Raw genomic sequence first — 26483 nt, forward strand, 5'->3', positions numbered from 1 at the left:
TTCCATACTTCTAACCAGAAAAGTAACACGGACTGGATAATTGCCTTAGGAGCAACTGATCACTTGACATTTGATTCTAGTGAATTTATCAAGTTCACTCCACCAAGAAGAACAAGTATTGCAAATGCTAATGGGGTCACATATCCAGTTACAGGGGCTGGAACTGTTGTTCTTTCCCATTCTCTATCATTATCTAACACTTTATTAGTTCCATCACTCTCAAATAAATTAATCTCAGTAGGTCAAGCTACTGAAATTGTGTTGCTCTACTTTATCCTAATTTTTGCCTTCTTCAGGATATTCTCACCCAGGAGATCATTGGGCGTGGTACTAAGAGAGAGGGGTTATATTACATGGATGATTTCAGTCCGGGCAAGGCTTATCATATGCAATAGGAAACGAATGCAAAAGAGAAAGAGATCTGGCTATGGCATCATCGTTTGGGACATCCATCATTTAGTTACATGAGACATCTATTTCCAGTTTTGTTTTCCAAGATAGATATTTCAGATTTTAAATGTCAAACTTGCATGTTAGCCAAAAGCCATCGTGCTTCTTATCCAATAAGCTTGAATAAAAGTGAAATTCCTTTCGCATTGATTCATTCTGATGTGTGGGGACCCTCTCCTGTTACAAATTCTTCTGGCATTCGTTGGTTTGTCACTTTTGTGGATGATTGTACTCGAATGACTTGGTTGTACTTGCTGAAACATAAAAATGATGTGTTTGGTGTGTTTCGGTCTTTCCATGCAATGATTCAGACACAATTCTCAGCAAAAATCCAGATCCTTCGTTCTGATAATGGTGGAGAATATATTAATAAGGAGTTTCAAGAGTACTTCAAGAGAAATGGCTTAATCCATGAAACCTCTTGTGCTCAAACACCCCAACAAAATGGAATTGCAGAACGGAAGAATAGACACATCTTAGAAATGGCCCGTGCTTTATTAATTGGAGCACATGTGCCTTGCAGATACTGGGAAGATGTTGTTGTCACATATGTACATCTATTGAACCGTATGCCTTCAAAGGTACTGAGTTTTAAAACCCCATTGGAAGTTCTTTCTACATATGTTCCCCTACCTACTATTCTAGTGATCCCCCCTAGAGTTTTTGAGTGTGTTGCATTTGTTCATCTTCATAAAAATCAACGCACAAAACTTGATCCATGTGCAGTTCGGTGTATCTTTTTAGGTTATGGGACACACAAAAGGGATATCGTTGTTATGATCCTACCCACAAACGCACCTATGTCACTATGGATGTTACTTTCTTGGAGTCTGAAACTTTTTTTCCCTCCAGTGGGCTCAAATTCTTCTTTTCAGGGGGAGATGCAAGATGAAAAGAATATTTGGCAGAATTGGCCAGGACTTGAGGTCAACCCAATTTATGTTAGTAATGATAATGCATAGATGATTTGTGAGAATATTGGAACCGATGATGAGCAAGGAAATGAATTGAACTCTGAACTGGAAGAAAGACATGATACTAGTGAAGCTAATATTGAACATGAAGAGGGACAATGTGCTGGCATTATTCAAGAGGCTGAATCTTCCGAATTTGAAATTGACCCCCCTTACTCTTCAGTACAAGAACTCCCAACTCCTGAGAATATCACTGAGGTAAGTTGTCATACCACTCCTACAATATCTTCTCCCATTAATAACTTGGACATTTCCGCTGGTTATAATTTACCTTTCAGACATAATCGTGGCAAGCCACCAAATCGGTATTCACCAGATTTTGAAGAAAGGAGGTCAAAATACCCAATCTCCAATTATGTGTCTACTAGGAGATTATTACAGCCCCTCAAAGCATTTGTGAACAACTTATCTTCATGTTACATCCCCAACAGAATAGAAGAAGCTCTAACTGATCCAAATTGGGTTCAAGCCATCGAAGTAGAAATGGAAACCTTGCAAAAGAATAGAACTTGGACCCTCATTTCATTGCCAAAAGGAAAGAAGACAATGGGATGTAAGTGGGTTTTTTCCATTAAACACAAAGCAGATGGATCTATTGAAAGATACAAGGAGAGACTTGTGGCAAAGGGATATACACAAACATATGGAATTGATTATCAAGAAACTTTCTCACCGGTGGCAAAATTGAGCACGGTCAGAGTTTTACTGTCTCTTGCTGTAAATTTAGAATGGCCACTACACTAGTTTGATGTGAAAAATGCTTTTCTCCATGGTGATCTTGAGGAGGAGGTTTACATGGATATTCCTCCAGGCTACACACCATCTTCTAAGGTTGAAGTTGTGTGCAAGTTGCAAAGAGCATTGTACGGGGTGAAACAATCGCCACGAGCATGGTTTGGCAGGTTTAGCTTGGCCATGAGAAAATATGGCTTCCAACAGAGCAATTCAGATCATACTCTTTTCTTGAAACACCGATTGGGGAAAGTAACAGCCTTGATAATTTATGTTGATGACATGATAACTACAGGGGATGATGTGGAAGAGATTTCTAGAGTCCAAGATCAGTTGGCCACAGAGTTTGAGATGAAGAACCTTGGAGGACTCAAATATTTCCTAGGAATTGAGGTGGCTAGATCAAAGAAAGGTATATTCCTTTCTCAGAGAAAATATGTGTTGGACTTACTTTCAGAAGCGGGTTTATTGGACTGCAAGCCAGCGGATACGCCAATGGTCCAAAATCACAAGCTTGGAGAGTATGCAGATCAGGTGCCAACTAATAAAGAAAGATATCAGAAACTGGTTGGTAAGCTGATTTATTTATCCCACACCAGACCTGATATCTCCTATGCCGTTAGCATTGTAAGTCAATTTATGCATTGTCTTAGTGAGGATCATATGGAAGCTGTAATTCAGATTCTTCGTTATTTAAAATCCTCTCCGGGAAAAGGACTATTGTTCTCCAAGAATAATCATTTAAATATTGATGGCTATATGGACGCTGATTGGGCTGGGAATATCACGGACAGAAAATCCACATCAGGCTATCTTACTTTTGTAGGAGGGAATTTGGTTACATGGAGAAGTAAGAAACAAAAAGTTGTGGCGTTATCTAGTGCTGAAGCTGAATTCAGAGGAATGAGAAAAGGACTTTGTGAACTTCTTTGGCTTAAAAGGCTGCTTACTGAGATGAGTTTTCCACCTAGCACAGAGATGAAATTATTCTGTGATAATAAGGCAGCTATCGACATTTCTCATAATCCTGTCCAACATGATCGAACCAAACATGTTGAGGTGGATCGACACTTCATCAAACAAAACCTTGAAAGCAAGATAGTTCGCTTTTCGTTCGTTAAATCTGAAGACCAACTTGCTGATATGCTTACAAAGGCAATTTCAAGCAAGGTCTTTCACAACTCACTTGACAAGATGGGTCTCATAGATATCTTCACACCATCTTGAGGGGGAGTGTTGGCATGAGCTGTCAATTAGGCATAATTATAGATTGGTAGAATCAATTTGTATTCCCTGGTTTAAGGGTATAGCAATATTAGCATTAGATTATTTATTTCCTAAAATAGAGACCGTGATTGTCTCTTGTATTGATATATATATGTCTATAGCTGCTACAGCAAAAGTATAATGAAAATATACAGAAATTCTCCATGTTGCTCTCTGTATTAACAGATAACACATTATTATTAACACTTATTATTAATTCGTTACACTAGTAGTGTTTGTTACATTGTTATTAATAAGTTTCGTTTCTGAGATTAGTTGTATATAAGCTTTGTTCCCATCATTTTCTTCCTCTCTATTCTTGCTGATTTTTGCAATAAGTCTCGAAGATTTTAACTCAAAGTAACATGTATACACTTATTCTTATTGGTTAATTTGTTTACACTTTATGGCAATTCACAATAATCATGCAGGAAAGAATATAGATACATTAATGATTAGACAAAAATATTAAATAAGGAAATACAAAAATATTTCAAAAAATAAAGAACAATCTTTTTTGAAAGCAAGAAAAATTTAATCTAAATAAGATAGATGGAAGAACTTTTAGCAGATTTTATTCATTTTTTTTATAAGCCAAGCGATTGTATTCAAATAAAGCATAAGGGTAGCAGATTTTATTCATACTAGATGTTATTCATGCATTTGCCAAACGTATATTAATAAAATAATTTAGTAAAATAATATTCACTTTAAAAAACGATATGCAAACTTTGTTACAACAAATCATGATAGTGGAGAAGTATTTGTGAATAAATTTTTCCTACCAGTCTGTTGAAAATATTTTTGACCATCCAATACATATTTTATACCTATATATAGAAGTTTTCATCATATTTTATGTACTCATGATTTATTGATTGTTGAAAAAAAATGCAATTTTTATTTCTACCATAATAATAGCATGTTTGTGAAATTATTCATAACAAAAAAAATATTTTAGTGTCAAAAATTCAAATGTTAAACATGAATTAAAATGAAAAATGAGCGAGAAAACAATAATTGGACTCTAGTTGTTTAGTTTTAAAAGTGGAGGGACCAAAATCTCATCTTTATTAGGACCACAAATGTAGCTAAGCCTAAATTCTAATAGGAAAATGGCTGAGAGGCAGAGAAGTGAAAGAAAAAACGGGTAGCCATAAAAGAATAATGAACCGCCATGAGGTTTGGGTCGGAGTTTCAAGGAGTTGGGCTTGTTAACTAGCAGGTCAGGGACTCACAATCACAAGTACATAAATCCCATCTTGCAAGGGAACCCACTAGGTCAGCAGGATATTCCGCAGTTATACACCCGCTGCAGAAGACTGTGTGACCCCCGCCCGACTACACCCAATCTCATAGATTAGTCAACCAACAGGATACAATGTACCCATTAGGGGTGTTTGTGGGACAGGTTGGGACGAGTTCCACTTTACTTTTACCCGACCCTAAATATTGATTGGGTCAGTTTTTAAACATGAACCGTCCCTAGATCCAATAGGTGCTAGTTCACCATAGATCAGGTCACAAAAAGATGCATCCTGGTTGGTCCGAAGGACAAATTGAAAGTAAATTTCGAATTTCAATAAGGAATTATAAATACTTATCATTATGTAAAAAAATAATTTCTTATCCTATTAATGAATTATGAAAGAAACTACATAAAAGTGAAGGTTTTCATAACAAAATACTAAACTAGAGCAAAGAATATAAATTTAGTTCACTTGAAACTTAACAATTAATGAAAATATACAAAACCATATTTTCAGGTTAGTGGATAAGTAGAGTTGTGGGACGAGTTTGACTTGACTTCTACCCGACGCTAAATATTGATATGATCCAGTTTTTAAATTCGAATCCGTCCTAGACCCAAAGAAACCCGACGAGATGCGGGTCTAAAGGACATGGGCTAGGACGAGTCAATGGACAGGACCGAATCCTGTACACCCCTAGTGCTCATATCTTGGATTAGGGGGCTAACCTATTATATAAAAGGGTCTTCGCTAACCATTGTATGTTCATTCTTTTAGTAAAACATTTACTATTGTTTTACTCAGCCGACTTTAGCAACAAAAAAAAATTAACAATTTATTGTTTCAAAGTTGATCTACACGTGAAATTTTACATTGTATAGAACACAGAACCAAAGAGTATTTGTAAAAAAACAAACCCAAAGAATATAAGACATAAAAGAATGATACTACGATATTGAAACACTATTTGAAGATTCCTCTATGAATGGGTGCATTCGGTTGGAAGGCCTTGTGGAAATCTCTTCTTGTCAGCGCAGTAATTGTAGACCATGTAGTTCTTCTGCACCCACCGCAACCTCTGGTAACCAGTGGAATCAAGCTCTTGCTTGAGCCATGATGCAGAGCCAGAAGCAGAGGAAGGTGAGTTTGATTTGCATGATGATTTCCCACCGCTCCAAACACAAGCATTATTGGCATTGAAATTTCTATATGATGCGGTGAATGGAGCCTTAGACCAATCTGTCTTGACTAGTCCACCCCTTGTGGCCCAATCATCAGCATTCCACAGGCTTGAGGTTAACCTCATTGGTTGATTCTTTGGAAATGGAACTCCAGCTGATTCCAAATTCTTGAACTCCCTAATTGGTGTCCCATCCACTGAAAAGACAATGCGTTGGGGATTCCAGAGGATTGAGTATGTGTGGAAATCTGCAGTTGGGTCAAACCAGAGATGAAATTGCTGCTCTCTGTTTCCTTTTCCTTGGCTGAACACATTGGTGTGAAGAGTATAAGGGTCACCACTCAAATTCCCCAAGAATTCAAAGTCAATCTCATCCCATGTTGATCCCTTAGAGGAAAGCTGAAAAAGAGGAAAAAAATTATCAGTTAGCCATATGATTCAATGTTCATTCATGCAAGGTATTTGATGATATAATTACAGGTGAGTAGAGAGAACATAACAAAATGAAATGATAAGGAAATGTGTATGGATGCTTACATAATATGCAGTGACAGTGCCAGCAGAGTTTCCTGGAACCAGCTTAATCTGCATGTCAATCTTGCCAAACAAGTATTCATTCTTGGACTCGAATCCTGAACCAGAGGCTTTGTCAAGGGAGAGGGTGAGGAGATTGTCGTTGTTGAGAATTTTGGCACGTCCATCTCCCCATGTAATCTGAAAGTCTTTGTTGAAGTTACCAGCAGAAGAAAGGACAATGTAAGAGCTCACAAGCAGAGGAATAAGAAGCATCAGTGATGTGCTTGAAAAGGCCATGTTGTGTAAAGAAGCTAAGTTTTTTGTGTGAATAAAGCTATGAAGTAAGTGTTAATGAGTTTGATGTGAAGGTTGGAGAGCTTGGATGAGTTTATATAGTGGGGGAATGAGCGTATTAATTATTTGCAACTTGAAGAAGAAAGGGAAAGGAAGGTCCATTTTGTGCTAAGCTGGAGATAGTTGGATTGTACTATTAAGAAGAAAGCTGTCATATTAAAGATCAACCAAACTTTGTCGTATTTATATTAATATGAGAAGGTAAATACTGGTGGAGAATGTGAACCACGCGGATTTGGTATTGGTTTCTGGAACTTGACACGGTCACAACCTTAGGTATGTGGTATAAGTATGATCTTCAAGATGGTACCGGTCACAGTCACCGCCTCCACTAGCCGCCACCCTTGAACTGTTGATGAAGCTCTATTGCTATTACCCCAAGCGTGTGATGTGGGGCACCAATTATAATTCTTCCAATTTTTACTCATCCACCATCCACCACATATATCCAAAAGCTAGGTTGTTTATGTGGCAGCTGCAAAGTTCAGTGGCTCATGGATTAGATAGAATCTCTTTCAAAGCCGAGATGGAGACATGTAACCAAGAACTTAATTTGAACTTTTGCTGTTCATGGATTTAAGGAGCTAAGCTGAAGCCGGTGTGGACTATGACAATTTGGAAGTCTTTTAATAGAATTATAAACCTATGTGCAATAAATGTTTAACAAACTAATCTTTTACTATGGTCTTTGATTTAATTATATTTTTAGTTTTTTTTTTACCAGGTATCCACAATCAGATCACCAACACTAACAGTGATTACTCCTCTTATCGTGAGTGCTTGAACTAAACGGTAAATAATTAACCACAAAATGTGTTTTATTAGGTGATGAACAGACTTCCGACTTCATAATTAAAGGACCGTCATAGTAAGCAATCACCACGCAACAGTGATTAGTTATATTTTTAGTTTATTTATATATATTGGCCTAAATATGTTTTTGTTCCTTCAAAATATGGATACTTAGTTCTTAGTTCTTATTTTTTAGTTAAGAATAAGAACTAAGAACTGAGTTTTTAATCATTAGAGGTGCTGACATAGAGTTCTTAATTCTTAAAAATAAGAACTCAGTTCTTATATAAGGAGTTTTACTTTTTGAGTTTTTAGCATAAAGAATTATTATTTTTCTCTCATCCAAATTACTTTATGAGTTTTGTTTTATTACTTTATGAAAATAAAAAGTATAAATAATGTGGTTGGTGAGACCTAATGAATAGTGGTAAGAACTAGGAATTAAGAACTCATAGTTGAAGCAAAATTGCATGAGAATTACTTAAGCACATGTAGCAATACGGGCCCACATAAATAATGTTAAAAAACTAATAATTAAGAACTAGCATCTTATCATTAGTCCTACATTTCAAAACTTGGCAAATCGACTCACTTTCGTCATGCTCTGTTACAAAATAACAAGGTGATGTGGATGATGAAACTCCATATCAAATTGGCCACGCTACCAACTAGGGATTAAAACCAAAAGGTCTCTATAATGTAGTTATGTAGGGACTAAAAATATATCTAAGTAAAAAATTTAATTTATACTTATTTATAATTTTTTTTTCATCATATTTCTGCACTCATAATATATTAGTTGTTGAAAAAATGTAATTAATTTTTTTTTTTTGCATTGGAAGATTAACAAAGCATTAACAAGCAACTAGACCGCGAGAGAGTCTTTCAACATCAAAACCTCAAGGTATGGGGAATGCACCAGTGGCGGATCCAGGACCCGGGGTCAGGGGGTTCAAATTTTTCAAATGAGCACATTGATGATGAGCTTGATCCACATTGCTCATGACCTTGCTCTCTTTACTAAAAATTTGTCCATGACCTTCCTAAAATTAAAAACATACCAATACCATAATCATAATTCTTAATATGTCTTATGAATTAGGAAAATCAATTTAGGGAAATCAAGCTTTACACAACAACAAGAATTAGGGACATTGCACAAAAACACTAACCAAAAAATCACTTGAAAAATCACTTTCACGTTTTTTTTTATAAGCCATGAATTATATATTGAAACGAAGTACAATGGGTACTTCAACCCAATAAAAAAAAAGGAAAAAACATCTAAAAACATCTAAGAACAAGATTAACTATAAACTGCCACAAAGTCTGATTAGCAAAGCCTATTGCCATGTCTACTAGCCCATTACTCCTTCCAATACCAGATAAGACCCAATTGCTAAAGCTGTAGCAGCCCTTGAAGTCCATCACAACCGAATCCCATCAGCATCTTGCCAAGAATGAATTAGAAATGATACAACATCAGTGAACCAGGGGAAACCAATACTAGAAACTGTCCTCACATGAGTCAAGAATCCCCATCACAGCACTAGCATTATATATAAACCAACCTGCCCCATATTAAACCATTATCTACATACACCCAGCACCGCCATCCATAGTGTCCTCAAACCATTATTCTGCTTCTGATTTAACATTAATAGTTCATGTTGCAGTAGATGAAATTTTCGATCCTTTGGTAAAACAATAGACAATCCTAACCAATTATGACAGCAATTCCATACCTCAACCACCCCCTGACAAGAGAAAAACAAGTGACCAGTAGTCTCTTCCTCCACATTGCACAACACGCACTTAGCCTCATCCTCACTGAATAATATTTCTTCTCCTCATATTGGCTCTTGATTGAATCCTGTCAATTACAACCTTCCAAACAAAACCAGTAGCATTAGATGGCGCAATACCATACCATATTTTCTTAAATAGCACAGAGTCCTCCCCTTCAATTGGGCCCAACAGCGCTTCGTATGCGGACCGGACAGTAAACTTCCCCTCAGTTTCAGGTGACCATCTCCAAGCATCCTTCCTATTTTGGTTTAATTGTGCCGACAGTATCAATCACTCTCACGTTTAATTTTAAAAAGAAAAATACAGTGCTCACTGTGTGTAAAGGGAAAAGCCCTCCCCCTCTCTGGAACCCTTCCCCCTCTAACACACCATCATCATCTTATTCCTTTCTCCAATCTCTCTGGAACCCCTCCTCCTCCCTCACTTTCTTACCCAAAACTGCCAAAAGTTGCTCGCCACAAAAACACATCTGTAATTTCTAAACACTATCATTCTATTTCTATCAATCTAATTTCTAAACCATTCAAACTAACATTGCACAAAAACACATCTGTGACTGTAAACCCATTTCTCTACAAAACATCAAAATTCAAAACCAACTCAATTAAACTCCACATCCACCATCTGACCATCACATATTCACATCCATACCAAAATAAATAAGAAAGAAAGAAACCTTGACTCCTTGAGTGCAGCTGTGCAGATTCCCAACGCTGGCAACGCAGAGCACTTCTCGTGACATACAGAGATTGAGAGGCGCGCGGCGGTGGTGGCGTGGTGGTGGGCTGGTGGCCGGTGGTGGGCTGCGTGTGTGCTTCAATGCTTGTTGACGGCCAGACCTAATGAGACTGAGAGTGCGAGAAAGACTGGGTGATCTGTGAGTGTGTGAGAGAGAGAGGTGCAAGTGGGGTCATGGGTGCAAATTAAAAATCTCAGGGGGTTCAAAAAAATTTAATACAGGGGGGTAAGTAGAATTTTTTTTCTTTTCAGGGGGTTCAGTTGAACCCCCTCAGTGCTACGTGGGTCCGCCCCTGGAATGCACCATCATGTTTGTTAAATTATTCATAATAAAAGAAATATTTTAAGGATGAAATTCAATTGCTAATATAAAAAAAATGAAAATGAGCAAGAAAACAATATTTGGACTAAAATTATTTACTTTAATTTTAACATACTTAATTCAAGTAATCTATAAACTCTATAAAGTGAGAGTTTGTGCAGCATTGGGGGCAAACCAGTCATTCAACACCTTAATGCACAACAATATAATTTTTAGCATGGACATTTTAGTAAAAGTACACATTATTTCCTAAAGATTCGATCCTAGCCGTTTATTCCTCAATCACAATTTCCCTTTTCTTACGTTTCTTTTGCTCTTTTCTGTTCCCTCAGCCTTCCGTTTTGTTTTCCATTCGCTTCCGTTTTGTTTCTCAGCTGTCCGTCTTTTCCATTCACTTGGAAGTTGGAATGTCTCCACTCTCCATCTTCACTCTCTTCCTCTTCTGTTTCTTTGTTTGCGATGTTGAGGCCAGAGATTCCTCTCCCCATTACATCGCAAGGCCCTCTCTTTAAGTGGTTGGGACAGAAGATCTAGAGGACACAACCTGTGCCATCGTCGATGGCGAACTGAGGAAATTGTTTCGTCCATTTGGAACTTCAGTTTTCGGTGAGTTTTTTAAAAATATCCCATTGTTTTGTATTGCTTTGGCCTTTTCTCCATTGTTTCCTTCCGTGCAACTCATTCGTGCAAACCTTTGTTCATGTGGTTATGGATATGGATTTGACATGTTCTTCATCCCAAACTCATTTCATTTTATTTATTCTACTTTTTTTGGGCAAATTAAACCAATTCCGCAGGGTACCATTCTGTCTTCCTATGAAGCTCACCGATCACATTCTCTTCTGTTCCCAAGGTAAGAACTTTCACCATTTTTCTGTTTGCTTTCCCATAAAAAGGAGTGTTTTTTCCATCATTTTGTAGATTATGAGTCTTTCATTTGGTTACACACATGTTGGACTCCCTTAGCTAAATAATCCCTAATTTCTTACTCATCCCCCTCTGCTGCTTCATCTTTTTATAAATTTAATTATGGTTTAACATCTATCTTTCCCCTCTTATTCCTCATTATTCAATCTATTCATCATAACTTCTTTTTAAAGGATCTAAACCAGCAAAAGAAAGATCAGGAGGAGGTTCTTTTGTGCAGTTTCTTCTATCTCTGCTGCTCACATACCACTATTGATTTTTTACCAACAATTTCACTCCTTCCAATATCTGTGATATTCTAGAAAGTTTTTAACTTTCAGGTACTTTTTGTTGCACTATGAGCTGGATTTGAGCCTTTGCAATCCAAGTTTTGGGTTCAAAGAAGAGTATGTTTTATTTTCCCATTGTTCAGATGGGTGTGGGGCTCTCTGGCACCTCTAATAAGACAAGTGAAACTGCCCAAATACATCAAATTGCTTGGACCTTCATTCCTTAACTATCCAAAACTGTTCCCAGTTTCCACTCTTCATTCTAATCCATGTGTTAGTTTTAAAATTGATGTTTAATATCCAATTTTGTATTCTCATGCACTATCCATTAGTGTAAGTCTATATATCTGTATTACCAAAATGCTTCTCAATCATGCATGACCAAAAGAATCTAAAACCTGATGTAACAGAAAGTTTGGCACTATTGTCCTATATATTCAATTCTTTATGATAAGAGTAAATCTCCAACTAATCTTGGGTTAACTGCAACCTAATTGTTTTTCCCTTTGAGATCACTCAATTGTTCTTATTATGGGTTCAATTGATAATCACATAAGAGACTCTTTAATTTGTATAAGAAAAGCTTCCGCATCAGTGTATGCGTACTCAGTTTTTTTGAGCTGCTACTAATTCTCTTCAACTCAATATCTTTGCTTGCGTAGTTTTTATTTAATTTGACATTTCTTGAACTTCTTTTTATCAGCTACTTCAAGCAGCCTCCATATCCGGATGAAAACATAGAAAAGAGTGCAGGCTATGAGCTGGGTTAGAAGATGGTGCAGTTCTTAATTGGCTCATCATATTACCCTGTTGCATGTTGTTTCTTTGAAGACTTCTGTTAATTGTAGACCGGTGTTCTACATAGAGTTTATGATGTGGTTAATGTAAGTATCAATTTTTTCCATTGGATTATTTAATCCAAATGTTTTAGAAAATATGGCAGAGAGAATTTTCTATATTGCAAAGGTGTGAAGTTCTCAATATCTTTATTATTATATTCCCTTCTTATTCCAGTTGAAAAGGTGAGTTTGAACCGACGGTGGCTACTGTCATGAAAGTAAAGCAAATGAATGCTTCTAAGGTAAACATTAACTTGCCACTGCTTTTAATCATTTTCTCTACTGATTGTTCCACATTTCATGGCAAGGGTAAGAAAACAAATGTTTTACAGAAAGATTGGGGAAGGAGGGAACAGCAGTGGATCGGAGGTGCATCGAGGTGTTGCTAACTTGAGGCAACACGCTACTCATCTATACTATGGAAGCGGCTAGATGAGGGCATAGATTCTGTTGATGAATGGCTAATGAACTGGAAAGTTTTTTTTTTTCGTTTGGTTGAATTAAGCAGCAAAATGTTGATGTGGCTGCTGAAAAACTCAGTGCTCAGGATAAAGGAATTCAAGTGTTGGTAGATGTTTGCCATATTTTTATTGCTCAACAAAGGAAGAGTTTGATTAAAAAAGTTGTTTTTGTGAAAGTTTGTTGGTAGATCAACTATGAAATTTGTATAAGAACATGATTTGTTATTAGTTCTTCAGATAAACTAGGCTGAAAAATGTGATATATGTCTGCTTCTTTTATTCAATCTTTTGATACAAGGTTTCTTTTATTTAACTTAACTTCTTATTATGGATTCCACTTCTATTTTAATGTGCATTTATCTTTTGATTTTGGACTAGAGGTGGAAGATTGAAAGAGAAGGAAAGGGAATAGAGTGTTTGTTGAGAGGCGTCCATCACAGTCAGCGTCTTCAACAGCGGTATAAACTCTTCTTTTATTTTGCTTTATTTATGACTTTTCCTGATCCTTTTCTATTTGTGTGCAAACTTCAAAGTTCAAACTCTACACTTTCCTTGAAGAATTATTTCATTAGTTACTCCTGGCAAACTTGAAACTCTACACATTCTGCTATAAGTCTCTATGCCAAAATTGACGACTAATCAAAATTGTACGTACATTATAAAGCATGGCCATAAGTTCTGAAGATTGTATACCACTCAAATTTCTCTTCTCTATGTCCAAACTTGCAAAAATCTTTCCTAAAACTTAGCATCATTTGATAATTTTACTGAATATGAAAAAATCTATTTTACTGTTGTAAATTGGTGTCTCAGGGAACATCCATTATGCAGGAACCAGATGACTTCATTAGTAATATGTTCTAATTAAATTGGGAACAACACCAGTGCATCCCTTTGAGGCTCTGAGAATATCCAAGCCTCTCAATTAAGAGACAAAGTGGAGTTTCAAAATGGGTAGATCTTGGATGCTATAAACCATAGGGATTTTAATTTGACAGGACTGAGGTCAGCCACAAAAAAATTCAGAGCTTGGTACAAGGATAGAGCAGCATCATCGTGGGATATGGATTTGACTATTACCATCAAGAAAGGATTGAAATATTGTTGTGTAGTATCATTGTGATTACCTGTTGTGTGACCTCCCTATCCTCCCCCTGAAAAAAAAAAAGAGAATTTGTTGAGCTTTTTATGTTTTGTATTGCTATTGATTGAAACTTAACCAGTGTTGTATAATAGAAAAATGTAATGATCCTTAATAAAGACTTTTGCGTTGTATAATGGATGGTACCAGGTTAATTGAAAGAGTGCATTGATCCTTATTGGTGAAATTCAAATATTGTTTTGCACTATATGAATATACAAAATTGATAATTATTTGCAAATGAAAAGAAACTTTTTATGGGGTGCTGGCTTTTAGAATTTTTTTTATTTTGGTGCATTGGAATAATAAATTATACCATCCAGAAATTGATCTCTAGATTTTTCCTTTCCATACCCATCTTACCACTTGAGTCATCCTTCGGGACAAACTTATTAGAATTTGAATAAGAAATAATATATATATTCACTTTAAAAAAAGTATATTTTGAAATAATTAATATGTAATTTATCATATTACTAATTTATAAATTACTATATGTTGTAATATATCACACAGATACATTCATTCTCATATACATTTATTTTTTAAAGTATCCTCATATACGTTAGTGTTTAGTTAATATTAGTTACATTCTCATATACGTTTATTTTTTAAAGTACCCTCATATACGTTAGTGTTTAGTTAATATTAGTTACAGATTAAATAAAAAAGTTAACACCAGTTTCATAATTCCATAGGATTTTTTTTTTTACATCGGAAAGATAAATAAAGATAAATTTCACATTCCAGGAATTGATCACTGGATCTCCCTCACCCAACCCACATGTACCATAACTCTTACTACTTGAGATATATTCGGGCATATTATAATTTTTTATACATACTATATTATTAAATTTATTAATAATATTTAACCATCGAAGGTTAAGGATTTAATTAACATTAAATTTAAGTTGACATGATTAATCATTTAATATTTATTCAATATATTAGTTAAAATTAATATTAAAATTAGAAACTAAAGGGTTTTAACATTAGATGTCATATCAATGCTAACAAAAAAATTCACTAAACCTTCCCCTTACAACTATTAGTCTTTCATTTTCGAAATATCAGTTATGAAATTCCATAAGACATGATCAATTAGTTTATATTTCTATAATATATTGATTAGTATATTATTAAAGAATGTAAAAATTAATCGCCAAAATAAAAGGTTAATGTCAGTTATGGTATTCCAAAAGGTATTGTAATCTTTTACAGTTATATTAATTAATAATCTTAAAAAGTGAATTTCCAAGAAATAAATTCATTGAACGTGATAAAATAATTTCTATTTATATAATATATTAATTAATATTTATATTGATATTAATCGTCATCAATTCACAACCCTTTCACTTGCAATTTTTTATTTATTGTTTAGTTAATATTAATTACGCACTAAATAAAAAAAGTTAATATTACTGATATAACTCCATAGAACATGGTTCAACTACTTGGGAGGTTTGTTCCCAACGCATTTTCTATATTTATAATATTTCTCTTGATTTTTCAAAAAAAAAAAGAACTCCATAGAACATGCTAAATTATTTTTTATTTATATAATATTTTAATTAATATTAATAATAATAGTTAAAAATTAAAGGTAGATGTTTAACGTTAATTTGATATGAATGCCAAAATAAATATTTGACTAACCCTTTCACATTCACCAAATTTTGTTAGTGAGGACTAACCCTTACACCTTCACCAAATAATGAGGTTAATATCAGTTAGTGAATTACATTGGATATAATGCAAAAATAAACTTTCTGCTAATCCTTTGACCTACAACTAAATTTATTATGATTTTTTATTTAATATTAGTAAGAAACCAAATAAAAAAATTATTTAAGGAATTCCATAGGACATGACAATTTATTTTTGATTTATATAGTGTAGTAATTAATATGAATCTTAAAAAACTTGGTATCAGTTATGGAATTCTATAGGACATGCCAAATTATTTTGGATTAACAAAATATGTAAATTAATATTAATATTAATCTTAAGCAATTAAAGTTTAGGATTCTTACATTGATATATTTGAAAGATTACATTAAATTTGATATGAATGTAACAATAAACTTTCTACTAACCTTTTCACCTATTTATTTATTTTTGGACAAAACCTATTTATTTCAAAAAAACATTTTCACCTACGCTTAGTTTTTTTAACTGTTTAGTAATAAAAATATCAATTAAGGGATAAAATTAATAGAAATTGGTCATTTTAATTGTATTCGAATTAATATATTTCATATTGCTTTCTATTATATAATCCCAATTAAATTTGAGGAAAAACGTTCGAAAACATTTTAATGAAACCATGGTTTGTGAAAACATTTTCAGATTTCATTTTCAAAATTTAGCAAACATGTATTTTTGACTTTTTGTTTTCATTTTCACTGTCGTCGTGTTCGTCGTTGCCACAATCACTACTAACACTCAAGCCTCACTGCTGCCACCACAAGTGCCACAATCACTGGCGCGTCCTTCACTGATGGCGACGAAAAATTAAAGGCAATTGTGTTCGTGATGGCAGCGAGACATGATAAATTAATCCCAAAATAAAACTTCTAAATTTATATTTTGTTATATCTAAAATTAATTTCTTTCATTAAATTTATAAAATTTTATTTTTGGTGTATTAAATTGCGCTCGCAATTTCAACTTGGATGTGGTGAAAGTTAAAGGCCTCTCCATGAGTGCGGCTCCTAAGGATCGAGCACTCGACTCGGGTTTGGTTCAAAAACTTTCTTTTACTAAACGTAAAAAAAACATTGACTTTGAAAAATTTAACGCTTAAAAGAAAAAAGAATGTTCTCGAGGGTTAGGTCAAGTAACGAGTTAGAAGACATAAGAGTTGTGGAGAATAAAGGGTGAGGGATCAAATTCAAACCCTGGTGAAATAACTAATTACTTACATTACTAACAGTAAAAATTTTCCAATAAAAACAAATACCCAGTGCAACGCACGGGTCACAAGACGAGGATAAATAAGATAAAAGAATAGTAACTCAAAAAACCAAAACAAACATTCAATAAAAAAACTTCTTTCCGATGTACAAAATAAAAAAAAAAACTTACAAATTTTGGTTCGTTATATCTAAAAAAAAATTGTTCTAATAATCCGTAAAATATCTTTAAAAAAAGTCATAAAGATACAAAAGTGGGTATCCCCCGTGCATCGCACGGGTAAAAAATACTAGTTAAAACTATAGGGACATAAATCTCTCATTTGCAAAACACTATATGGAGTATGGACACAAAATGTATTTAAGCCTTAATTCTACTTCATTTTAAAAAAAAAACCTACTTTCTTTGTTTCTATCTGTTATTTTAAGATTTGACACACGTATTAAAAATTTTACTAATATTTTTTTTTTGTTAAAATTACTTCCATCTTCCTAATATACAATTTATCATCTTTTCGATGTACCAAAAAATATATACCATTTATCTGTCCTATTTATTTTGATCGACTCTTTCTATTTTTCTTTCAACGTTATGAATCATGAATCATATTAAGCTAAAGGTATAGTTGGTAAAGTTTAATTAATAATGTTTAGTTTCAAAAAGAAAAATAATACTCTTTGAAAAGTGTTTGTCTAAATGACTCATGCAAAAATTTGAGTTAAATAACTCATGGTCCTAAGTTGACTAATCACATTTAACATAAGTAGAATATATTTTTCATATAAAATTTATTAATTTATTAATTATTTATAAGTAATTATATCTGTTATTTTGGGCAGGGTTAAATATCCTCATAGGTCATTAAGCCAATTTTTTTTAATTGTATTATAAAAGACTTGAGCTAGATTATCACAATCCACCGGCTTTAACTTTTCTCCTTGAGTTAAAAAAAAAACTTTTCTCCTTAAATCCATGATTTTGAACCGCTGTAAAACTCAAATTAAGTTCTTGGTCACATGTATCTCTGCTTTGAAAGTGATTCTATCTAATCCATGAGCTGCTGAACTTAGCAGCCAGCTGCACTTATTCAAATAAATAACCCACCTTTTTTATATGGTGGATTTAGCCCAAGATAAAAAAACTATAATTGGTGCCCCACATCACACGCTTGGTGACCGTGACCCTATCCACTAAGATATCACCTTGATCACTTTACCTGAGATAGTGACCTTGTCAAGTCCTAAAGACCAATACAAAAACCGCGTGGTTCACGTTCACACCCTCCACCAGCATTTACCTTCTCATATTAATTAAATACGACAAGGTTTGGTTGGGTTGGGTTCGATTGAAGGGCGTTACCTCTTTAGCTTTAATTTGACAGCTTTTTCTTACTGTATGTAGTACAATACAACTATCTCCAGCTGAGCACACAATGGACCTTCCTTTCCCTTTCCTCTTCTCTACTAGTCAAAATCACACGCTCATTCCCCCACTATATAATAAACTCATGCAAACTCTTCAACCTTCACATCAAACTCATTACCATTTCTTTCATATTTCATAGTTCATTGATTTGTACACAACATGGCCTCTTCAAACCTATCACTGATGCTTCTTATTTCTCTGTTTGTGAGCTCTTACATTGTCCTTTGTGCTGCTGGTAACTTCAACAAAGACTTTCAGATTACATGGGGAGATGGTCGAGCCAAAATTCTCAACAATGGAAATCTCCTCACCCTGTCCCTTGACAAAGCCTCTGGCTCAGGATTTGAGTCCAAGAATGAATACTTGTTTGGCAAGATTGACATGCAGATTAAGCTCGTTCCAGGAAATTCTGCTGGCACTGTCACTGCATATTATGTAAGCATACACAGTTACACCCACATTTCTTTACCATCTCATTTGTTTTGTTTTGTTCTCTTCTGTTCTCTACTCATCTAGTAATTATATGATTATATCAAACACCTTACATGAATGAACGTTGAATCATATGGCACTGATAATTTTTTCCTCTTTTTCAGCTTTCATCAAAGGGATCAACATGGGATGAGATTGACTTTGAATTCTTGGGGAATTTGAGTGGTGACCCTTATACTCTTCACACCAATGTGTTCAGCCAAGGAAAAGGAAACAGAGAGCAGCAATTTCATCTCTGGTTTGACCCAACTGCAGATTTCCACACATACTCAATCCTCTGGAATCCCCAACGCATTGTCTTTTCAGTGGATGGGACACCAATTAGGGAGTTCAAGAATTTGGAATCAGCTGGAGTTCCATTTCCAAAGAATCAACCAATGAGGTTAACATCAAGCCTGTGGAATGCTGATGATTGGGCAACAAGGGGTGGACTAGTCAAGACAGATTGGTCTAAGGCTCCTTTTACAGCATCATATAGGAATTTCAATGCCAATAATGCCTGTGTCTGGAGCGGTGGGAAATCATCATGCAAATCAAACTCACCTTCCACTGCTTCTGGCTCTGCATCATGGCTCAAGCAAGAGCTTGATTCCACTGGTTACCAGAGGTTGCGGTGGGTGCAGAAGAACTACATGGTCTACAATTACTGCGCTGACAAGAAGAGATTTCCACAAGGCCTTCCAACCGAATGCACCCATTCATAGAGGAATCCTCAAATAGTGTTTCAATATTTGTGACCTTTGTAGTATCATTCTTTTATGTCTTTATTCTTTGGGTTTGTGTGATATACAATGTAAAATATCACGTGTGTAGATCAACTTTGAAATAATAAATTGTTAAAATTATTCTTTGATGACTCTCGGTTCCTTGTCATCACTTTTCCTTTTGGTCTCTCTTCCTTTACCCCATTTTAATTATCTAAATGGTTTCTGAAAAACTTTGTTTTAAATCACCTTAGTTCTAAATGAACCAATTACACTTAGAGCCCATTTGGTGGTCAGGACAGGGTATAATAGGACAGGATAGTAATCATATCTTGTTGTTATCTGTTGTTTCACTTGTTTGTTACACCAGCAGAATAGGATAACGATATCCAGTCTCCTATCATATCATGTCCATCATGTGTAAAAGTTATCCTGAGGGGGAAACTAGGAGAGAACAAGATAGGATACCAGTTATATATTTTCTTTCACTATCCAGACTCCAAATTAATTTATTTTAATATTATATAATTTATAATAATATTCATTAATAAATATAAAAATATTATTTAACTAAAATAAAAAATAAATGTAATAATTATTCATAAATAGTAAAATAGACTACAAATATTGATTTATTAATAGTAGTAGACTAATTTAATATTTTCATCTCCTATTATTTAAAAATTAATAATAATTTAAATATAAAGTAATTTTGAAATAATAATATTTTTAATTTAGTTAATTTGTATTATTTATCACGTGTCACAACTAAGTGAAAACCAATTGATTACAAATATTATTTTTTAATAGTTATAGACTAATTTTCTCTTTTCATCTCCTATTATTTAAAACTATTTATCTACTTATATAATAATTTATAATTTAAATATAAAGTACTTTTGAAATAATAATATTCTTAATCTAGTTAACTTTTATTGTTAATTATCACATGTCACAACTAAATGAAAACCAATTGGTTAATAGCATAATTTTATTTAAAATATAGGCTATCTTCAAAGCAATAAAATAGGCTAATTAATAAAATTTAAATTAATTTTAGTTATTTTAAAATATAGACTCATTCATGAAAATGTAAAAAAAATAAATTTAATAGAATGATCAATTTTTAAATGTATTTTTTATTCAAATATAACATTTTTCCTTATCATATCATGTCCTTATCATGTGCACCTCAAACACAGAATATGATAAGAGTCTATCCTGCTCTTATCCTATCCTGCTCACATATCATATCCTATCATATCTTATCCTGACCACCAAACGAGCCCTTAAGGTATGGGGGTTAAAAATTTCACTTATCTTAAATATCATTAGTCCATATGGGACTAAGGTGATTTAATCTAAATTTTTCCATGAAATCATTTAGACAACCTCATTAAAAATTTGTGCAATATAACCGACTAATGTTTTTAGGATGGTCCTTCTTCCCTTATTGAAGTTTATTTTGATCTTGTTTTCTTTAGTTTTCTTTAGTTTATTTTGAGTTTGTTCATAAATTTAATGAACAAAATGGGATTCTTTATTTTGCATAAACCTAATATTTCGAATGATGACTTTTGAGTGGAAGAAAATATAGAATGATTTAATCAAAAATCAATGGGAAGATTTACATGATTATATCAATTATAGTTTGGCGTGATCGATTTTTAAATGGCATCATTGATAGTAGACGGTGCCTGTCTTGGTAGACGATATCCTTGTTTTTTTTTTGGTACATCGAAAAAATACGATGTCCTTATTTGTTCAAGCGTTAAGTCATAGATAGTTACTGAAATTTAAAATATAAACTTTTAGTACATATTCATTCACATATTATATGCTATCATCAAAACAAACAAATGTTTTAAGGTACTTGTCGTTGACACTTAACAAATTCACTTTTGATTGGGAAGATGAAAGGATCATGAGGAAAAATATATCAAATTCACGGAGAAGGAGAAGACAACAGGAAAACGATTCATTTGCTTAACAACAAGAGAAAAAGCCCATCTTAGGTAAACCTGAACAAATTCCTACTTCACATGTGGAAGTAGTCATAATTGTCAAAATATGTTTACATTTTAATCATAACTGTTCAAGTTTTAAAATTTGAAGACTGATCAAGCATATATGAGCATGACATCTTAGTTATCATAAAAAAAAGGGTTGAACATTTCATCTTGGCCTTAAAAATGGATTAGGACATCGATCTATAAATAATAATTTCAAAATACATTCATTTGGTGTATTCTATTGCTCAATTTAACAAAAAGATAAGATTCATCTTGACATTGTATGTCAACTCGAGGCTTCTGTTTTGATAAGCCTAAACGACCACTTTGTCCACCACCATCCTGGATGCGTGAATAACTATAGAACCAATGACCCAAGAGCAGTTTTAAGGCCCGGTCAGCCCGAGCACTTGCCCAGGCTCCGTGGCAAAAAAAAAATTTGACTGGGCTACTGGGCTCTCAAGTTAGTTAGTGTGAACAACCAAAGCACAAGACTTCCATTCATTTGACCATTGTGCATTTAACCTAACACCATATTGCTCATTCATAGGATTGACTTGCTCATGTTCTAGAACTAGGTAGTTACCCGTGCGATGCACGGATACTATTTTATACGGAATGAAAAAAAATATTATGGATAATTTACAACCCAATCTAAATTAATTCACATATTTTCATCGTACCAAAATGTTTTAAAATCGAAACATACCTCTTCATTTATTAAAATTTAAATATTTTTAGTTTCTAAATTACTTATTATGTAATATAAAAAATGAATAAAATAAATACACGTGACAAATTTTTTATTTTATCATATAAAAAATGCAATTAATAAATAATAAATTTGTTTAAAACTTTATGTTTATTTTATTGTAATTATAAATGCTATGCAAGGTAATTATGATATACGAACTGGTTTTTTTAATTTTAATACTGTTCTTCATCTTATATCTCTAAATACAAAATTAGATTATTCTGTTTCATTTCCATTTTAAATTTTATTAAATTATTTTTTTAAACTCTACTTTAATTTTATCATATCATCGAGTTAATAAATATAAAAAGTCTTCTGAAGCAGCAAAATCTAAATATAAGAAAAACTTTATTTAAATTTATTAAAACATCTCAATTCAATCTCTTCTATGATATCATCAATAATATACAACAAATTTAAGATAAGTAACAAACAATGCCAAATGGGAGCATTATCAGCGGCAAGGGAAGTAGAAGCAGCTAATTTCGGGGAATGATTCTGAGAAATTGTTTGTTCTGGGACAGCATGATTTGGTTGTATACATTGGTGTTGTCTTTGTGGGGAGCTGCAAAAAATGGTTTTGGTTTAATATTATGCTCCAACGCCATGAGTAAACATGGAATGTTCTTTTCTTCCGGTAAAATTTGATCAGCAGTCAAATATATAATACTGGTTTTTCTTTTTTTGCTAAATTTTATTTTGAAAGACCAAGGCCAAACTATCCACCACAGAATGGTCCTCATATGAACAAAAACTACAAGTAGAAAAGATTGTAGGATTAGTATCAGTTTCAAAGAAAGGGCACAAGGAGACCAACAAATGTCATATGCATAGGACCAAAACGGGCTTTGCATTCTATGACACACTCGGAGGTGTAAGCTTTATTTGGTCAGCATCATCCTTAACAGTATGCATGAACAAGAAGTGACAAAGAGGCTATATGGAAAGCTTGCAGGACATCATAAAAGAATTCATATAGAAAAGAATGGTGATAATAGTGCAACTAAGTACAATTTGATTCAATTGAAATGAACTTTTGATCCCATCTGCTGCTCTAGAAAACAACAGGGGTCTTCCACACATTATATTTAGTTTATGGTTGTTCTAAGTAGATATCCCTCTCACAGTCTCACATGTCATTTTTATTTGAATGGAGTGGAAACAGTACAGTGTGGTTATGTGATAACAGAACAAAACACATGCATGGAACAAATGTTTCCCATAATAGATAAAAATATTTGAACCATAAAGGCAGCACTAAAGATATAATTCATCAAAATTAAGACATAGATAAAAAATAAAACACTTAAACACAATAGGTTATCTTGCTTCATGCTTGTCATGAGTATGCAATATAAAAACAAGCCTTGGCTTGGTCACAATAAGGGAAATATATTCCCAGTTACATGCTTATAAAACTAATAAGTGCTGGGATAGATCTGAGGGACTTTAGAGTTAAGTTGCATGCTCAATAGTGCGCCTAGCAAGAGAGAAATTTGGAAAATGAAGGAGTCATTTTCATTCCGGTGTTCTAATGGCACCATAATGTATTGCCTCATCACGAAATCAACCAACTAACTCTCAGTTTTAACATTTAAAGTGCACACTTCAATTGCCAAGAGTCCTAAATCCACAAATTTTTGTTGCTTTCAAATGCATTGACATTTCAATAAAATCTGGCATTACTTACCAAGATTAGACAAATTGGATTTTCATTACTCATATATTGCTTCCTTAATGCTAGTTAAGGTCTCCAGATTTCGGAGGGCATCCATCAGCTAACAGCTATTTTTTTAAAATTTTAAAGCTGTAAATGCCTAAAATGTACAAAACAAAAATAAAGGAAAGCTGCTAGACGATGCAACCACAAGATTCATCATGACACAGTAAAGATAGACAATGAATTCAAAATTCCACACAAACATACTTTATTTACAAACAAATTGTAAGAGACATAAATAAGCTGAATATAGAAATAGGTACAATGCAAGAACTACTAATATCTTCTTTACTTTTTAAGTATTTGAAATCATTAACAATACCTAGTGGCAGTAATGACCAAACCAGCAGTGTTTCCCATGTCCAAATTCCTCTTCTTCATCACCTCTGCTGTGAACCCACCATAATAGATTAGTCAATGTGTTTCCATCATCAAAACCATTTAAGCTTCTTATCTTCTGCAACGCACCTTCATTCTCATACACTCCTCGCAGTGCATACACAAACCCCTTCCATCCTTCTCCAACACCTTCCCTATTCAAAGCACGTAAAGTCCACTCCACAAGCTCCTTCACAAAATCAACATTTGAGAACAGAACTTCAGAAATAGGCAGCAAAGGCAAGAGCTGAATCCTTAGCCATACACTCTCTCCACTCAGGATGAGCAAACCATAGTCCACTGTCTCTCTTGTTAGCCCATAACACACCAACTACCTTGTTCTCTTTGGTAATATCTTCCTCATAAAGCTTATCTCCTTCTCTTACATGCCACCACATTTGAGCTACATGGATTTCGAACGCTGTAAGTGTCGATCCAGTAGCAACAAGATGGGTGTCTCCATATGCCCAAACCCATCAATGCTGCAGAGTAATATGCATTCACAACTTCACTGGTGCTCTCCTGATTTCTTCCATCAGCAAACTCGGTTAACCCTCCAGCCCAGGAGTGCAGTTTATAAAGGTCGAAACACCTTAGACGCGCGTAATTAGAGTTTGATCTTCTGCTCAAGGTCATGAAATCTGCCATGAGTGAATACGCCTGAGGCTTATCCTTCCTTCCCCAAACTGGGTCAATCTTTGCAAGCACTGCAATTCCATAAACAAAGTACCCCAAATGATAATGATGACCATTGTAAACTCCAAACCCGAAATCAGCCCCAGTATCAGTAGAACCTTGCTTAGTAATAACCCTTCCCCACTTCCTATCATAGAGAAATTCATTCTCATTAAAAGTTCCATCCAACAAGGGCTCAATGGTTTCCTTCAAATACTTCCTAATCTTTGGAATCACATCAAGGAAGCACACCTCTTCAGCTATCAAAGTCAACCTTGCTGCCCTTGCAATCAATTCCCCATAAAAGTATGAAGAATTTGTTGTGATTGCAGATGAATTCAGACCCTCAACATCTTTCAACGGTGCCCCTCGTGAGAGCAAGCATTGCAGCGAGAAAAAGAAAATAGAGAGAACAAAAAGATAAAAATGTTTCCTTGATGAACCAAATGCTTTGGTGGTTGAAGTGATTATAAAAACTCCAAAAGCTACTTAAATAAGGGATGGTGGCACTTTGAAAACACCAAACGGAAACAAAAAGCAAATGCAACATGCTATAAAGTGACCTATAAAGACTTCTAAAGCTATAAAGTCTTTTTAAAGAGTTAGTTTAAAAAAAGTAGATTATAGAGTTAGTTTCATGAAAAGTAGGTTAAAAAGTTAGAACAAAATTAAAGTAGATAAAAAGTTATTTTCAAACAAAGTAGATTAAAAAGTTAGAACAACAATTAAAGTAGATTTTAAATTTTGTTCTAACTTTTTAATCCCATATTATAAAATAAATTTAAATTGTCAAATTTTCCATGAACACCTACAAAATATAAAAAATAAGGAACTTGATCAATGATTTTCCCTTTTTTTTTTTGGAACATAATCATTTTCTCTAGCTAAAAAATATGTATCCTAGATCAAATGATTATTAATCTCAATACTTAATTTCATAATTTTTTATTTCTTTTATTTAGACACACAATTATTAATTTCGTATCATATATCAAATTAATAATAATCTCAATACTTAATTTCATAATTTTTTATTTCTATTATTTAGGCCTACAATTATCTATACTATCAATATTTTTTTTTAATACTCTATACTATCAATATTAATATCCGCATAATAAATATTAACAAATATCATCTATTAAAAGAATTATTACATAGAGCTAAAAATAAACAATATGAAATTATTTCCATCAAACTCAACCAAAGTAAATACAAACAAAAAATAACTTTTGAAACATAACCTAATAATTTTAAAACTTCAATTTAAACCAAATAAAAACCAAAAAGTACCAAAAAAGGTTCCTTATGGTGCACCTTAGCAACATTTATGAAAAACCCTAATGTGAATAGTGGCAAAAATGTTATCCCTTTGTAGTAG

General features: G+C 33.7%; 2 protein-coding genes, 1 long non-coding RNA gene and 1 pseudogene across 7 annotated transcripts; 2 read left to right on the top strand and 2 right to left on the bottom strand.

Moving 5' to 3' along the window:
• Positions 1-5481: 5481 nt before the first annotated feature.
• Positions 5482-6739, bottom strand: LOC130715568 (probable xyloglucan endotransglucosylase/hydrolase protein 23). The gene is made up of 2 exons (XM_057565684.1): positions 6390-6739; positions 5482-6251 (listed from the first exon to the last, which is right to left on the bottom strand). The coding sequence occupies exons 1-2, from the start codon at positions 6663-6665 to the stop codon at positions 5652-5654; spliced, it is 876 nt and encodes a 291-aa protein (XP_057421667.1). The 5' UTR covers positions 6666-6739; the 3' UTR covers positions 5482-5651.
• A 3963-nt stretch (positions 6740-10702) lies between these two features.
• LOC130715570 (uncharacterized) lies at positions 10703-14181 on the top strand. Of its 5 annotated transcripts, XR_009011695.1 has the most exons (5): positions 10703-10989; positions 11181-11236; positions 12283-12463; positions 12594-13337; positions 13693-14181. It is a non-coding gene; the product is annotated as an uncharacterized LOC130715570 (long non-coding RNA). The 5 variants fall into 5 exon arrangements; XR_009011694.1 differs by lacking the exons at positions 10703-10989; positions 11181-11236 and adding an exon at positions 11243-12175; XR_009011697.1 differs by lacking the exons at positions 10703-10989; positions 11181-11236 and adding an exon at positions 11243-12035.
• A 4281-nt stretch (positions 14182-18462) lies between these two features.
• On the top strand, positions 18463-19715 carry LOC130715569 (probable xyloglucan endotransglucosylase/hydrolase protein 23). Its single transcript, XM_057565685.1, has 2 exons — positions 18463-18802; positions 18964-19715. Exons 1-2 carry the CDS (start codon positions 18527-18529, stop codon positions 19561-19563), a joined length of 876 nt encoding a protein of 291 aa, XP_057421668.1. The 5' UTR covers positions 18463-18526; the 3' UTR covers positions 19564-19715.
• Positions 19716-22705: 2990 nt separating this feature from the next.
• Positions 22706-25869, bottom strand: LOC130713204 (glucan endo-1,3-beta-D-glucosidase ARB_01444-like; annotated as a pseudogene).
• Positions 25870-26483: the final 614 nt, after the last annotated feature.

This window comes from Lotus japonicus, chromosome 4 (genome assembly GCF_012489685.1).
Source record: "Lotus japonicus ecotype B-129 chromosome 4, LjGifu_v1.2".
NCBI classification, from domain to species: Eukaryota; Viridiplantae; Streptophyta; class Magnoliopsida; order Fabales; family Fabaceae; genus Lotus; species Lotus japonicus.